Source organism: Oncorhynchus keta, chromosome 19 (assembly GCF_023373465.1).
Source record: "Oncorhynchus keta strain PuntledgeMale-10-30-2019 chromosome 19, Oket_V2, whole genome shotgun sequence".
NCBI classification, from domain to species: Eukaryota; Metazoa; Chordata; class Actinopteri; order Salmoniformes; family Salmonidae; genus Oncorhynchus; species Oncorhynchus keta.
The window spans coordinates 70,533,351-70,548,543 of NC_068439.1; the positions used below are offsets into that span (position 1 = coordinate 70,533,351).

Here is a 15,193-nt window from a genome sequence, read left to right on the forward strand (position 1 = left end):
GGATAGCTCCTCTCTCTCGGTGGCCATCTTCCAGAGATAGTTTCCCTCTCTCTCTGCTGGTTCCATTCTCTCTCTTATAGGGGAAGGAGAGTATGTCATTAGTACCGTCAGCTGTGCTTAATTGCCTCTGGTTACCTTGTCTCCCATGCCTTGTTGGGCTACTATCCATGAGCCCAGCCTGCCCTCTGGTGGTCCTTCCACATACCTTCCCCCCCAGGACCGAACCGGAGGGTCGGGCGCCAGACGCACCGTCTTGGTCGCGTCGGAACAGCGCGTCTGCATTCCCGTTCCTCGATCCGGCCCTGTGGATGACATGGAAAGAGAACGGTTGTAAAGACAAAAAACATCTGGCTATTCTGTTGTTATTTTTTCTCTTACCAGCCATCCACGTGAGGGGCGCATGGTCAGTAACTAATGCAAACCTCCGACCCAGTAGGTAGTACCGGAGATAATCGAGGGCCCACTTGATGGCTAAGGCCTCTTTCTCTACGGTCGCATACCTCTGTTCCCGATCGCTGAGCTTCCTACTAAGGAAGAGAATCGGCTTCTCTGCTTCACCTTTACCCTGAGCTAGTACGGCCCCAAGCCCTGTATCCGAGGCGTCGGAAGGTTGCAGCGGCACCGTGCAGTCCAAAGGGCATCCTCACATACTGGAAAAGCCCCTCTGGGGTGGCGAAGGCAGTCTTTGGGCGATCCTCTGGAGCCACCGGCACTTGCCAATATCCCTTCGTCAAATCCAGGGTAGTGATGAACTTGGCCTTTCCTAAGCGCTCCAAGAGTTCATCCACACGGGGCATGGGATACGCATCGAATGTAGAGATGGCATTCACGGCCCTAAAGTCGTTGCAGAGTCTCATACTACCATCGGATTTGGGGACCAGGACTATGGGACTGGACCACTCACTCGTCGAGGGCTCGATCACGCCCATCCTCAACATCTCCCTCACCTCTTTCTTAGCGATGACTCTGCGAGCCTCAGGAATCCTGTAAGGGCGGATATGCACCTTCTTGCCGGTTTCAGTGTGGATATGGTGGAACAGGACATCTGTTTGTCCTGGGAATGGAGAGAATATTAGACCAAAGTTCATAATCAGCTTGTCTAGCTGTCTTGACTGCTCCGGTAGGAGAGTTTGGCCACGGCGCACCTGTGGTAGAGCCTCCTCTTTTCTTTTGCCCTCCAGGGCCATCAAAGCCACCTCCTCCTCTCGTCCATGGTACGTCTTCAGCAGGTTTATGTGATAGAGTTGGACCTTCTTCCTCCTGTCAGGTTGCTTGATGAGGTAATTGACCGGTGAGACCCTTTTCATTACCTCGTAGGGCCCCCTCCACTGCGCCAGCAAGCGATGTTCGGCCGTGGGCACAAGCACCATCACTTTCTCTCCCACGGTGAACTCACGGGGTCGCATACTTATCATAGGCCCGGCCTTGGGTCCTTTGGGCCTTCTCCATATGCTCCTTGACTATGGGCCACACTGCTGACAGGCGGTCTCTCATCAGGGTAACGTGTTCTATTGTGGATTGAAAGGGGCATGGTTGGGTCTCCCAGGTCTCCTTGGCTAAGTCGAGGATTCCTCGACAGGGTCTGCCATAGAGCAATTCAAACGGAGAGAATCCAGTGGATGCCTGGGGTACTTCTCGCAGGGCAAACATTAAGTGTGGGAGAAGCATGTCCCAGTTTTTTCCGTCTCGGGACACCACTCTTCTCAACATGCTTTTAATCGTTTTGTTCAAGCATTCACACAACCCGTCTGTTTGAGGGTGGAATATGCTTGTACGTATCTGTTGAACCTGATATAACCGACACAAGTCCTTCATCAACCGGGACATGAACGGGGTTCCTTGATCAGTTAAGATAGTCTTGGGGAGGCCCACACGAGAGAACATCAGGAATAACTCCTTGGCAATTCCCTTTGACGACATGTTACGCAGGGGTATGGCCTCCGGGAACTTGGTAGCGTAAACTATAACCACTAGGATGTACTCGTGTCCTCTGGCGGATTTTGGGAGGGGTCCTACGAGGTCCATAGCTATGCGTTCAAAGGGAGTCTCTATGATGGGGAGAGGAATCAAAGGGTTACGTAGGTGTGGCCGTGGGGCTGTACGTTGACATTGATCACACGTCCTACAATACCTGGCCACATCCCGGGTGACCCGGGGCCAATAGAATCTCTGCATGATTCTGTCAATAGTCTTGTCTCGTGCCAGGTGTCCTCCTAGGACGTGGGAATGGGCTAACTGTAGAACTGTATCCCTGTATGGCCTAGGCACCATTAGTAATTCCTGGTTTTCCCCCCTTCGTCGTACGACCCAGTATAAGAGACCCCGCCTGATTGCATAGTAAGGAAGAGGGGGCTCACCTGATCCGTCGACGTTCCTCCCGTCGATCACCTTCACCTTCCTCATGGCCTCCCTTAGGTCTGGGTCTCTATGCTGAGAGGTGCCAAACTGTCCCTTTAATTCCTGGGGCAGGTCGACCTCGGTAGAGGGATGTGGAGGTTGTTCCACATCCCCATCAGGGGTGACCGAGGAGAATCCCTTCCAGGTTCCCTCCTCGGATGGAGCTTCAAATATATCCCTTAGCGCCTGGTTGCTCCTTCCTTCCTGCGTTGTGTATAGCCCTTCACATGTGTCTTCATCGGTGGTTTCTTGGAATATCTGTCGTAAACGTTGGGTCGCTATTTCTTCCCCTGCTGCAGAGGACGAGGACGCGGCTACGTCTCCTTGTAGGACTACTACCTCGGGCTTGGATTTTCTCTTCTTTCCTGTCCCCCTTCTTCCCGTGCATAACGTCATCTGCCGAAGCTCCTTATATAGGGGACAGTCTCTCCCGATCAATAATGGCACCTTCAGCTGCGGCACTTTCCCTGCCCTGACTGTACACCTTCCTTTTGGAGTGAGAATAGGCAGATTCACAGTGGGGTAATAGTGGGTGTCTCCATGGATACAGGATACGGCTACTTTGTCTGGTAGCAGTGTTGCGGAGGTCACCATCCGCTCCTCTACTAACGTAACCATACTTCCCGAGTCGAGAATAGCTACGACATCTTGTCCTTCGACTCGCACCGGAATCTCTGAGGCTGGGGCTATCTCTGCTAACCAACAGTGTTGATCCTGCCCCCTCAAAACGGGATGTGTGGAGGTAGGCAGTGATGACTCCGTGACCATGGGCTCATCCTTGCTAGGACATTGTGGGGCATAATGGTTGGGAGACTGACATTTATAACACCGACCCTGCTGTGTGGTGGCTGACTTCTCCCACCTCCGGGGGGGGCTTGGACGTTTCGGTGGCGGGCGCGCCGGGGTGAGTCGTGGTACGGGATTGGAAGAGTCCTTCCGTTCCTCCTTGTCACTTTTTAACAACTCCCCTGTAGACCGATATGTTTCCACCGCCTGGGCTATGTCGTCGGCTGACAACGGGTTGGCTTGCCCCACAACCCTTTTTAAGTCACTGGGTAATTCTCTCAATATCTTGTCCACTACGAGAGTCTCTATCACATGTCCTACTCCCTTTCCAGGTTCTAGCCACAGTTTCGTCAGTCGTATTAATGCGAAGATCTGGGCACGGACGGGTTGATCAGCTGTATAGGTCCATTGATGGAACTTTACAGCCCTATCTCTGGCAGTCAGCTGGTACCGGGACAGGATCTCGGTTTTTAGTCGCCCATAGTCCGCAGCTTCGCGGGAATCCAGGTCAAAATAGGCTTCCTGAGCCACCCCGGTCAAAAGAGGGGCTAATGCTCTCGCACATTCTGTGGGCGGCCACTCTTCCAAGGTGGCTGTCCTTTCGAAGGTCATGAGGAAGACCTCAATATCATCCTCCTTGGAGAGACGAGGTAAGATGGCGTGAGCAGCCGCTCTTGGCTTAACTCTTCTCGTCTTCTCGTCGGCTCAGCTGTTGTTGCAGGAGTTCTATGGTCGTCTGCTGTGCCGTGATCAATTGTTGTAGTAGGGCGTTATCCATCGTTCTTGAATGGTTCCTCCGGGTCTACTGGAAGAAACTTGATTTACTCACTTATCCTTGTGTCACTCGTCCACCTAATGCCCGCATCCTCCACCAATGTGAGCGGACCAAGTAATTGGGCGTCACTATCTTCTTCTCCAGATGAAACAGGAACACAATAGGATTATCTTTAAGCTACAACAAAAAGTCACGGGATTGTCACCATCTTAGTGGTTCTTCCTGGATAGCTCCTCTCTCTCGGTGGCCATCTTCCAGAGATAGTTTCCCTCTCTCTCTGCTGGTTCCATTCTCTCTCTTATAGGGGAAGGAGAGTATGTCATTAGTACCGTCAGCTGTGCTTAATTGCCTCTGGTTACCTTGTCTCCCATGCCTTGTTGGGCTACTATCCATGAGCCCAGCCTGCCCTCTGGTGGTCCTTCCACATATATTTATTATGATCAAAAAACATCAGCCTGTTCTCTGGTCAGATTTTTTATACAGATAAAATAAGTCTCTAACCACAGAAGTGATGTCTTTTAATGTCTGTTCTCAGATCTGCACCCGTGACGAGGCCACCCTGCGGAGGCGTTGCCAATCTCTTTCCCGGGAGACACGGAACAAGAGGGGTATCTTCTCTTCCCTCAAGGGTCTGGACACCCTGACCAAACGCAGCAAGGAGAAGAGGCAGTCCATGTCCCAGGTATTATACAACCTTCCTACAACCTCCCTAAAACGTCCCTACAACCTTCTTACAGCCTCCCTAGAATCTGCCTACAATCTCCCTACAAACGCCCTACAACCTATTTACAACTTCACAACAACCTTCCTACAACCTCCCAAGAACCTCCCACTCCCACGTGAGTGGTCAAAGTAAAGAATAACTCATTGAGGAGGCAGATAATGTTCTGTACTCGATAAACCTCTGGATTACCCTCGCAAAGCCTTTATTAGGTTAACTGAACCTGTCAACTGGGACAGATCTGTGCGGGTTACCCCCTGCTACCCCATAACCTGTCAGCTGGGAAAGATCTGTGCGGGTTACCCCCTGCTACCCCATAACCTGTCAGTTGGGACAGATCTGTGCGGGTTACCCCCTGCTACCCCATAACGTGTCAGCTGGGACAGATCTGGGCGGGTTACCCCCTGCTACCCCATAACCTGTCAGCTGGGACAGATCTGTGCGGGTTACCCCCTGCTACCCCATAACCTGTCAGCTGGGACAGATCTGGGCGGGTTACCCCCTGCTACCCCATAACCTGTCAGCTGGGACAGATCTGTGCGGGTTACCCCCTGCAACCCCATAACCTGTCAGCTGGGACAGATCTGTGCGGGTTACCCCCTGCTACCCCATTTGCTGCGGCGCCCATGTTTGCCTTTTTTCCGATTCTCCTTTTTATCACCTGTATAAACAATCTTTTACAAGAGACCTCTTGGCTCCGGACCCGACAGCACGTTTCTGGAGGCTTTTTGAACAGAGAGCATGTTTGATAAATCCAGCAGAGAAGAAGTGGAATGTGTTTCAAGCACTAACTGACTCCTCGCCAACCCATAAATTAGCCAGACGAACAGGGTTGAACTTGCAACATTTTCCTGCTCATCGTAAAGCTATCTTTCCTGTACGTCGTTTGGGAACATTCCAAACTGAGGCAATGATTGAGGGAGTTGTTTTGTTTTCCCCGGTCAGGGGCAGTAGTTAGCAACCTGCTGAAATTCTCATCATCAGTCATTGAAGTCAAGTCAGTACTCTCCAACACCACTGTCCAAGCCCCAGACCCTATCCCAGCCCCCAGCTGTCCCAGCCCCTATCCCAGCCCCCAGCTGTCCCAGCCCCTATCCCAGCCCCCAGCTGTCCCAGCCCCTATCCCAGCCCCCAGCTGTCCCAGCCCCTATCCCAGCCCCCAGCTGTCCCAGCCCCTATCCCAGCCCCCAACTGTCCCAGCCCCTAACCCAGCCCCCAGCTGTCCCAGACCCTATCCCAGCCCCCAACTGTCCCAGCCCCTATCCCAGCCCCCAGCTGTCCCAGCCCCTATCCCAGCCCCCAGCTGTCCCAGCCCCTATCCCAGCCCCCAGCTGTCCCAGCCCCTATCCCAGCCCCCAGCTGTCCCAGCCCCTATCCCAGCCCCCAACTGTCCCAGCCCCTATCCCAGCCCCCAGCTGTCCCAGACCCTATCCCAGCCCCCAGCTGTCCCAGCCCCTATCCCAGCCCCCAGCTGTCCCAGCCCCCAGCTGTCCCAGCCACTGCCCCTGTCTTAGTCCCTGCCCAATCCCCTATTCCCCAGCCCCTATCCCAGCATCAGCCCCAGCACTATTCCCCAGCTCCAGCCCCTGCTGCAGCCCCAACCACTGTCCTTGTCCAAGCCCCCAGCCCATATCCCAGCTTTAGTGCCTGCATCTCCCTCTGTCTCTGTCTGATAAACAGCTAGCCTTCAGAGAGTGGTCTATTTTGGGATGTTGATAGGATCTGTTATCCTTAGGACTCCTGTGAAGGACAAGCCACACTGGGCCTCTCTGCCCCACCATCATTGTTTAGTTCTGTCCAGTCAGTGGGACATTACATTAGACAGATTGACTTGTATAATATGATGATAGGATGTACATAGTAAGCCCACTTCACCCCCTTGCACATGCTCTGTGTTGACATTCTGAAAGATACATCTCACAGTCACACCTGGAGTCTGTTAACTCACATGTCCATATGCTGCTGATCCAGGCAGCATACGTTGGTAATGCCCAGGGGTGCCTGGGTAATCAGAACTATCACGGTAATAGATGGTCACTATGTAATATAATACACACACACATACACTGAGTATACCAAACATTAAAGACACCTTCTTAATATTGAGTTGCACCCCCTTTTGCCCTCAGAACAGCCTCAATTCGTCAGGGCATGGACTCTACAAGGTGTAAAAAGTGACTACAGGGATGGTGGCCCATGTTGACTCCAATGCTTCCCACAGTTGTGTCAACTTGTCTGGATGTCCTTTGGGTGGTGGACCATTCTTGATACACACAGGAAACTGTTGAGCATGAAAAACCCAGCAGCGTTGCAGTTCTTGACACAAACCGGTGCGCCCGGCACCCTACTACCATACCCCGTTCAAAGGCACTTACATCTTTTGTCTTGATCATTCACCCTCTGAACGACACACATACACATTCTGTCTCAATTGTCTCAAGGCTTAAAGATCCTTCTTTAACCTGTCTCCTCCCATTGGTCTACACTGATTGAAGTGACATTAATAAGGGATCATAGCGTTCACCTGCATTCCCCTGGTCAGTCTCTGTCATGGAAAGAGCATAATGTATTGTACACTCAGTGTATAACATGACGGCCTCTGATCTCTGTACACAGGTCAAACGTACAGTAGTGCCCAAATCCGTACATGATTCCCTCCGTAGTCATGGGGCAGATAGGAAGAAATCTCCCAGCAGTGAAGTTCTTTGTTATGAGGCTGAGTCAGAGAAAGCTTAATCTCACTATAGAGGCCAGCTCGACCACTCAATGGAACAGAGATGGAACAGACATTAGAAGCCACATGTGGTTAATTGTTGTCAGCTGCAGCATGCCAGCCCAATGGCGACAAACAGATGGTCTGTGTAAACCGCCGTGCTGTCCCACTAAACGTCCTACAGCCCCACATTTACCAAAGGGGATCTACTCTACCCCCTTCTCTCTGCTAGCACAGCAGTTTGATTTTATTGTATGGTGATTGGGGGTTGATCACTTTAAGAGCCTTGTAATCGCTTCCAGAGAGCTGTAATGTCAGCGAGTCAAATCAGCCAGTCAGAAAAGGTACAGATGTAAAATGACTGAATGCTCATTCAAGCATTTTGAGTCCTTTGTACTGCGATTGTTGTTTAGTTCCAGTAAGCTGTTGGCATTTGTTGACACAGGTAAGGTATCTTGTCTCTGTGGTGGTCCTGCCTGCTGCTGGTGGTGGTAGAGGTATCTCTGCTGAGGGCAGACTGGTATCTTGGTGTAGGGGAGACAGTCTCCATCCCCGCCAGCCTGATGAGGGCCGTTCCATCTGCCTGACTCCCAGACCTGTAATTTCAACATCACCAAACCCATTATTTCTTCCCATAGATCCTCCCGAGGCTGATTTAGGTCTCAGTCTGGATCTGAATAGTATCAAAACCTTTGGTTTTAGAGAGATCATTTTAAAAGATATGTAAATATAGACCAGGTAGTTATTTTTAGTGTGCATTCTGCTCCTTGGTCACTTATGAATGTGTGTGTTTTCCATGTTGCAGGTTGTTGAAGGACAAAGTGTTGGAGTGCCTACTGGCCATGTCCTCAACCACAGCAGCTCTGAGGTACAGCAAGCACTTTGTCCAGAAAACATTTTCCAACATGTTAACTCATCATTTCTGCAACCAGTGGAAATATGTGAACACTTCATCTTTCACTAGCTAACCACATTGCAATATTCTATTCAATAACTTTAGGTTGTCATGGATACATTTGATACATCAACCTTTTTCCTCTTTGTTGAAGAAAGTTTCCAAATACTGCCCCTATGTTTGCTCTAGAACCAGGTGTTAGGGAGAAGTGCATCCAAAATGGTACCCTATATTCTATATAGTGCACTACTTTTGACCAGGGCACATAGTGACCAGAGCCCTATGGGCATTGCACGATATAGGGAATAGGGTGCCATTTGGGACCGAGTCGAGGAGTATTGTTGTTGATCAATCTCAGCCTAATGGGGGACAGTGAGGGTGGGTGGGATGGAGGAATGGAGGGGGGCTTTCTATTCACACGGGGTCGGGGTTAGCACAGCTGTCACAGCAGCATCCTGGTATGTTGACCCTGCTTCATGCAAACAGGCAGGCGTGAGGAGGGCAAAGAGCCCTTCGAGGGTCTGGGGGATGGGGGGGTTAGGCCGACGGAGAATTCCATAGTCACCTAGTGACAGCCCTCTGTACGGCCAGAGAATGGGACCCCCCCCCACAGACCTGTTGTTGTGTGCTTTCAATGTCTTTTGGCTTTAGTTCGATAGACACATAGGTCAGCTGAGACTGGCATGAAAACACACATTTCTGTTGGCGTTTTAATTAAACATCTACGATTGATAGATTTTGTTAATGTGAGTTTTTTTTTGTCATTGTGTATTAATATTATAAGAATAATATCTTGTGGCAAAAGTCACAGAATTCAGAACTTTTCACCACAATGCCAAGAGAGATGTTTTATACCTGATTTAATTATTTAAATATAAAACACCTATTTATAAAATACCTATTATCAGTTAAGAAACCTAAATGAACTCCTCCCTCTTTGTCTCTCCGTAACAGAGATTGGACGCTCTTGCCAAAGTGCAGTTGATAGCACCACCTAAAGGAAACCCTTGGTTCAGCAGTTTGGAACCTCCAGTCTGTGTGAATATGCCCGAAAGCCAAACAGTTACTCTGCACATCAAACCCGATTTCCTCGTATCAGATGTGCTATCTTTGGCCTGTAAGGTAAGCATAATGCATCTATCGCCTCATTATTAATACATTTAAACACTCTCCTAACTCTGAAGTCAGCATTTTGCGGTGAATTCTCCAGTGACTGATATGGATGTTAAAGGCAAACCGGGAATGATAGAAGAGAATTGTACAGAACAGCTACTAGTTTAATTGCTCTGGATTCCTCAATAATTCATGCTTTCTCTCCATAGAAAGTTCATTCACTACAGCATCATTTTAGCTGATTGGGAACATGAAGAGTGTTAGTGATTGTGCGGGAGTGTAGCTAGCTACCGTAGCTGAAGACACTGAACATTTCTGACACACTGAGGCGATGTCACTAATGGCACCCTATTCCCTATATAGTGCACTACTTTTAAATACAGCCCTCTATGGGTATTGGTCAAAAGTAGTGCAGTGGTGTAGTGCAAATGTAGTGCACAACATAAGGAATAATATGGCATTCTGGACGTAGCCTCATTGTTTCCTGATCAAAAGTAGGTCACTACATATGGATTAGGGAGCCATTTGGGTCGCACATTGACTCATTCACTTGGGTCGCACATTGACTCATTCACTTGGGTCACACATTGACTCATTCACTTGGGTCTTGAACTAGGACAGGCACCTGGACCCGAGCCAGCACTGCCTGCGTGTGAGAAGGCTGGTGGGTCAGGACACGGAGACCAGCTCCCCAGCACTCACAGACCCACTACGAGACCTGGTAAGGCCCCAGCTATACAGTAGCAATTCACTGGTAAGCATTCATTGATTTATTCAGTCACTTATTGTGTTATCTCGGAGTCAATACATTTCAATATTAAACCATAATTCCAGGATTATTATCATTTTGTTTCAGAGACAACATTTCTTGCCCCTTTAGGAAGTACATTGATTATGTGTTGATGAGTTCTTCTTCACTCTTCTATGTTCTTCTTCTGAAAGGTGTATGATGAGCTAGAGGTCTTTCCGCTCAATGTTTTCACCATACAACTGTCCCGCCCAGACACAGCAGTGGACTTTGGTGAGTAGGGATTGTGTGTAGTGGGGATTGTGTGTGTGCGTTTGTTTGTGTCTGTGTGTGTGTGTTTGCAAAAAAATGCTTATTTACACTTCGGTTACCTTATTACAGTATAATATCATGTGTTACTGTTTTAACCTCTGACCTATCCCACCTGTAGGCTTTGCTGTGATGGGCCATGTAGACGGAACCAGGAAAGGCCATGTCTATGTGAGTGAGGTCACTCCAGAGGGACTGGCTTTCACTGAAGGTACGTCAATTCATAGTTATGGTGTGCTGGCGCTCTGACCAAGATGTAAAAAATTGTCTGGACCACTACTGTCCTAGGAATGTAAAACTGCAATAGTAAAGGTGGTTCAAGAAGGCAGTTTAATTCAATTCATTATTTAACATAAATAAACAGACTTTATTTCAGGAATAGAACACACAATACAGATGATGTATCTTACCTAGTGACAAACACTAACAGCCTGATTAGTAATGTCTCTTTCCCTCAGGTCTGAGAGCGGGGGATGAGATCCTGTTTCTGAATGGGACCAGTGTGTCTTCCCTGGACATGGGTCTGGCGCACCTGTTGTTCAGCCACCAGACCCTCCATCTGTTGCTCAGACGAGAGGACACGACCACTGAGGACCATACCTCTGTCTGGTCAGACTGTGGCCCCTGGCAGCCAGCACCACCGCCACCCAGCCACTGTGGCCCCTGGCCTACAGGTATAGAAAGCACATTCTATAGAAAAGTTTGTGGTCATACGCACATCCTTAAAAACATAGGTGCTGGGCTAATAAAGAATACTAGTATAGAACAAGAAGGCCCTCACACTGAACCAGAAGGGGACTAGGGTTCCAATTTGGGAACACCCCCCCCCACGTTCAGCTGGAAGGTGGCGCATGGAACGCAAAAAAATTCCTAAAAATATTTAACCTCCACACATTAACAAGTACAATGGCTCAAATGAAAGATAAACACCTTGTTTATCTACCCAGCAAGTCAGATTTCTAAAATGTTTTACGGCGAAAACATAGCACATATTTATGTCAAACCACCACCGAAGACACAGCTAATTTGCATAGCCAAGTTGAAAAAATATGCAATCAACAAACGCAGGATTAAAAGAAAAATAATGCACTAACCTTTTGAAATCTTCATCAGATGACAGTAATATAACATGTTACACAGTACATTTATGTTTTTTCAATAATATGCTATATATATCCATAAATCTCTGTTTACAATGATGCATCGTTCAAAAAATGCTACTCAAATGTCCTGAAAAATGACGATAGCTCCGGCAGATAACGTCAGCTAACAAGGAATACACATCATAAACTTTGACTAAATATGCATGTTCTACATATATATAGTTAGATACACTTCTTCTGAATGCAATCGCTGTGTTACATTTATTTTTAACGTTACAGGTTTCGTTCACTAGGCTATACTATGAGTCGGCGTTCAAAAAGTAGCATTATGGCTCCTCTATCTTGGAGTCCACAGAAACCCAAATTTACCACATAAATATTCCCTTACCTTTGCTGTTCTTCCATCAGAAGACCTGGAAGGAATTATACTTACCAAAAACAGCGTTTAGTTTTGCAGTCTGTGTCTTTCGGTTCTCAAACACGACACATTTCGGTTGAAATGTAGCCAAAAGTCAAGTGGATGCGCACCAAAACGTCAAACTTACATATTATATGTCGACTAAACTTATCAAACTAAGTTCATAATCAAGCTTTAAACATGTTATAAAGGTGTACAGCAATCGTGAGGACGAACAGAAACGCATGCATTGTATAATCGATCTTGGAAAAAAGACAGGACCGGAGCAGAGCGCGCATAAAAGTGACCTGTTTTTTCACGTGACCGAAAGGTTTCGGCCCGCCAAAACTCTCGTGAGCACGCGATTCTCACAATGAGAAGCCCCATTGAAAGCTGAGATCGCGCTGAAGACAGAGAGACTGTTCCCAGACCTGTAAGTGCTTGGGAAGGGTGGGGGCGATGACGTCAAAGTTGGGCCAACTTTTCTGATGACAAGAGAGAGTTTGGGAGAATGACTGCCCTGAGAGTTCTGCTTTACATACAGACATAATTTAAACGGTTTTAGAAGCTTTAGAGTGTTTTCTATTCAATAATATTTTTTTTTATTTGCAACTTTTGACAAAAAAATATTATGTTTACTATGAGCACGCAATTACTCCAGCGGGGGCAGTAGACAGCCCTATCCCCAACAGGTTTTAAAGCTCCCAATTCAACGCTTTATTGACTACGTTTTAAAACGGGACTTCTTGTTCTAAAGATTCTAAAGTTCACATTCCTCATATTCATACAGATACTATTATTGACATTGGGGTACTTCTTAACCTATTTGAACTAACTCAACATTTGGTTTACTGGAGGGCATTCAGTGTCTTCTACCGGTAGGTTTTCATTTTTCAGCACTAGAGGGCCTCAGGCAGCAGTATCATTAATCAGCCAGTGTGTCTGTGGAGGGGAATGCCATGCTGCCCAGCCAATTCTACAGGGTGTTTAGGCCTGGCTGGAGACATTCAAATGCCTCATGCTGATTCAATTAAGAGGATGTGAAGACAGCTGGCATGTCTGACTGGTCTGGGCAGCGCAGCACGGTCACTCCATGATGGAGCTAGCTAGGATCATTATTGTCTTCATTACATCATGCAATAGTATCTGATTAGATCACTGATTACTGGCATGAGCATAGGCCATCGTTAAATCACTGACAAACAAAGTTTATATATATTGTTGAAAAACTGATACTGAATTTACACTTGAGTGTGCCAAACATTAGGTAACACCTTCCTAATATTGAGGTACAGGAAACTGTTGAGTGTGAAAAACCTATCAGCGTTGCAGTTCTTGACAACGTACACAATCCATGTCTTAGTTGTCTCAAGGCTTAAAAATCCTTCTTTAACCTGTCTCATCCCCTTCATCTACACTGATTGTGGATTTAACAAGAGACATCAATAAGGAATCCAATAAGGGATCATAGCTTTCACCTGGATTCACCAGTCTATGTCATGGAAAGAGCAGGTGTTCATAATGTTTTGTACACTCAGTGTATAATGATAGTCTCTATTCTGTTTCAAACAGATGATAAAAACTTGTTTATTCCTGTTGGTGTGAGGCCAAGTAAGCTGTATAAGACCCCTGCGAGAGTAGGTGTGAGGCCAAATGAATTGCTCTTGCCTGCTGGGCTTGTAGTGAAGCCAGATCGATGGTGGTTGACACCAGTCAGGTGCACTTAACCTCCCCGCCAGTACAGAACATCCACCATTCATCCAACGGACTGCTGTAAAACTGCCTCCAGTGCTTTAAACCAGGAATTCCCTCTCAGCACCTGTATGTGTGTGTGTGTTGGTGTGTGTGTGTGTTTGTGCACAAGCATTCTGGCCCATCTTGAATCATACTGTCCTGTCTGCTTATCTCTCAGATGTGCTGCTGCCCCAGGAGCTTCCAGAATGCTCTGTAACGTCTCCCTTTCAGGAGCTGTCACAACAACCACAACCCGCTGATGGGACGGTGCAGCTCGGCCAGGTGAGATGGAGTGTGTGTGTGTGTGTGTCTCAGGTTAAGAGCAGCAAGTGGTGTGTTTGATGCCGTGTCCTGTGTTGGTGATCAGAGCACCTGCTAAAATGAGATGAGTGGCCAGGAGAGTACTGGCTCAGGTTCGACAAACTCCGGGGATGAATGGCTACCAGCGGAGGTCAGAACGCCCAGCCAGGCGTGTAGCATGTTGTTTCTATCTAGCTCCCCCAGCGGGGCTATGTGCTGGGTTCTGTCCCAGGAGGATGATGTGGGGGTGGGGGACATCCCTGGGACTTTCTCCCTGCCGTCTCTCAGACAGTCCCTGAAGGACATGCTGGCTGGGCTGCTGGATGAGGTAATCTCCTGTGTGGCCCGCGAGCAGGCAGCCAACAGCATCACTCTGCTGGTTGTACTGTAACTACTGTAATGTAGTGCCTCTCTCTATTGTAGTTACTGTAATGTAGTGCTTCTCTCTACTGTAGCTGCTGTAATGTAGTGCCTCTCTCTATTGTAGTTACTGTAATGTAGTGCTTCTCTCTACTGTAGCTGCTGTAATGTAGTGCCTCTCTCTATTGTAGTTACTGTAATGTAGTGCCTCTCTCTACTGTAGCTACTGTAATGTAGTGCCTCTCTCTACTGTAGTTGCTGTAATGTTGTGCCTCTCTCTACTGTAGCTGCTGTAATGTAGTGCCTCTCTCTATTGTAGTTACTGTAATGTAGTGCCTCTCTCTACTGTAGCTACTGTAATGTAGTGCCTCTCTCTACTGTAGTTGCTGTAATGTTGTGCCTCTCTCTACTGTAGCTGCTGTAATGTAATGCCTCTCACTATTGTAGTTACTTTACTGCAGGGTTGGAGTCCGTTCGAATTGAAGTCACTCAATCCAGGAAGTGATTTGAGTTAAAACATTTCAAATTCAAAAAAACATTTCAAATAATTAGCTTCTCCTTTTCAGTTTATTGAGAAATCATTGAAAACAGATGCAATTACTGAATTGGAATTTGAGTTTATTTCCTGAATTGACTGACTTCAATTTGAATTGACCTGCTGTATTGTACTGCACTGATTATGCATTGGTACTGTAGCTAGTGTTGTTCTGGTGTTATTGCTTGGGAAGGAGAGTTTTTACTGTTCAGGTCTTACTGTAGGTACAACTTATAGGATACATAGGCAACACGCTCCTGAGAGATACACAAAGAACACATGTTACAGGAAATAATAAGCCCATAAA

General features: G+C 47.7%; 1 protein-coding gene across 3 annotated transcripts in view; it reads left to right on the forward strand.

Moving 5' to 3' along the window:
- LOC118398802 (rho guanine nucleotide exchange factor TIAM2-like) overlaps positions 1-15,193 on the forward strand; it is a 75,870-nt gene that overhangs the window by 51,299 nt on the left and 9,378 nt on the right. Inside the window, exons 8-15 of one of the 3 annotated variants that reach the window (XM_052471222.1) lie at positions 4,494-4,640; positions 8,198-8,260; positions 9,242-9,409; positions 10,017-10,154; positions 10,343-10,421; positions 10,579-10,668; positions 10,916-11,131; positions 13,870-13,973. In XM_052471222.1, coding sequence (XP_052327182.1) covers positions 4,494-4,640; positions 8,198-8,260; positions 9,242-9,409; positions 10,017-10,154; positions 10,343-10,421; positions 10,579-10,668; positions 10,916-11,131; positions 13,870-13,973 — 1,005 coding nt within the window. The remainder of the gene's footprint in view (positions 1-4,493; positions 4,641-8,197; positions 8,261-9,241; positions 9,410-10,016; positions 10,155-10,342; positions 10,422-10,578; positions 10,669-10,915; positions 11,132-13,869; positions 13,974-15,193) is intronic. The other 2 variants (XM_035794521.2, XM_052471223.1) reach the window with 2 other exon arrangements.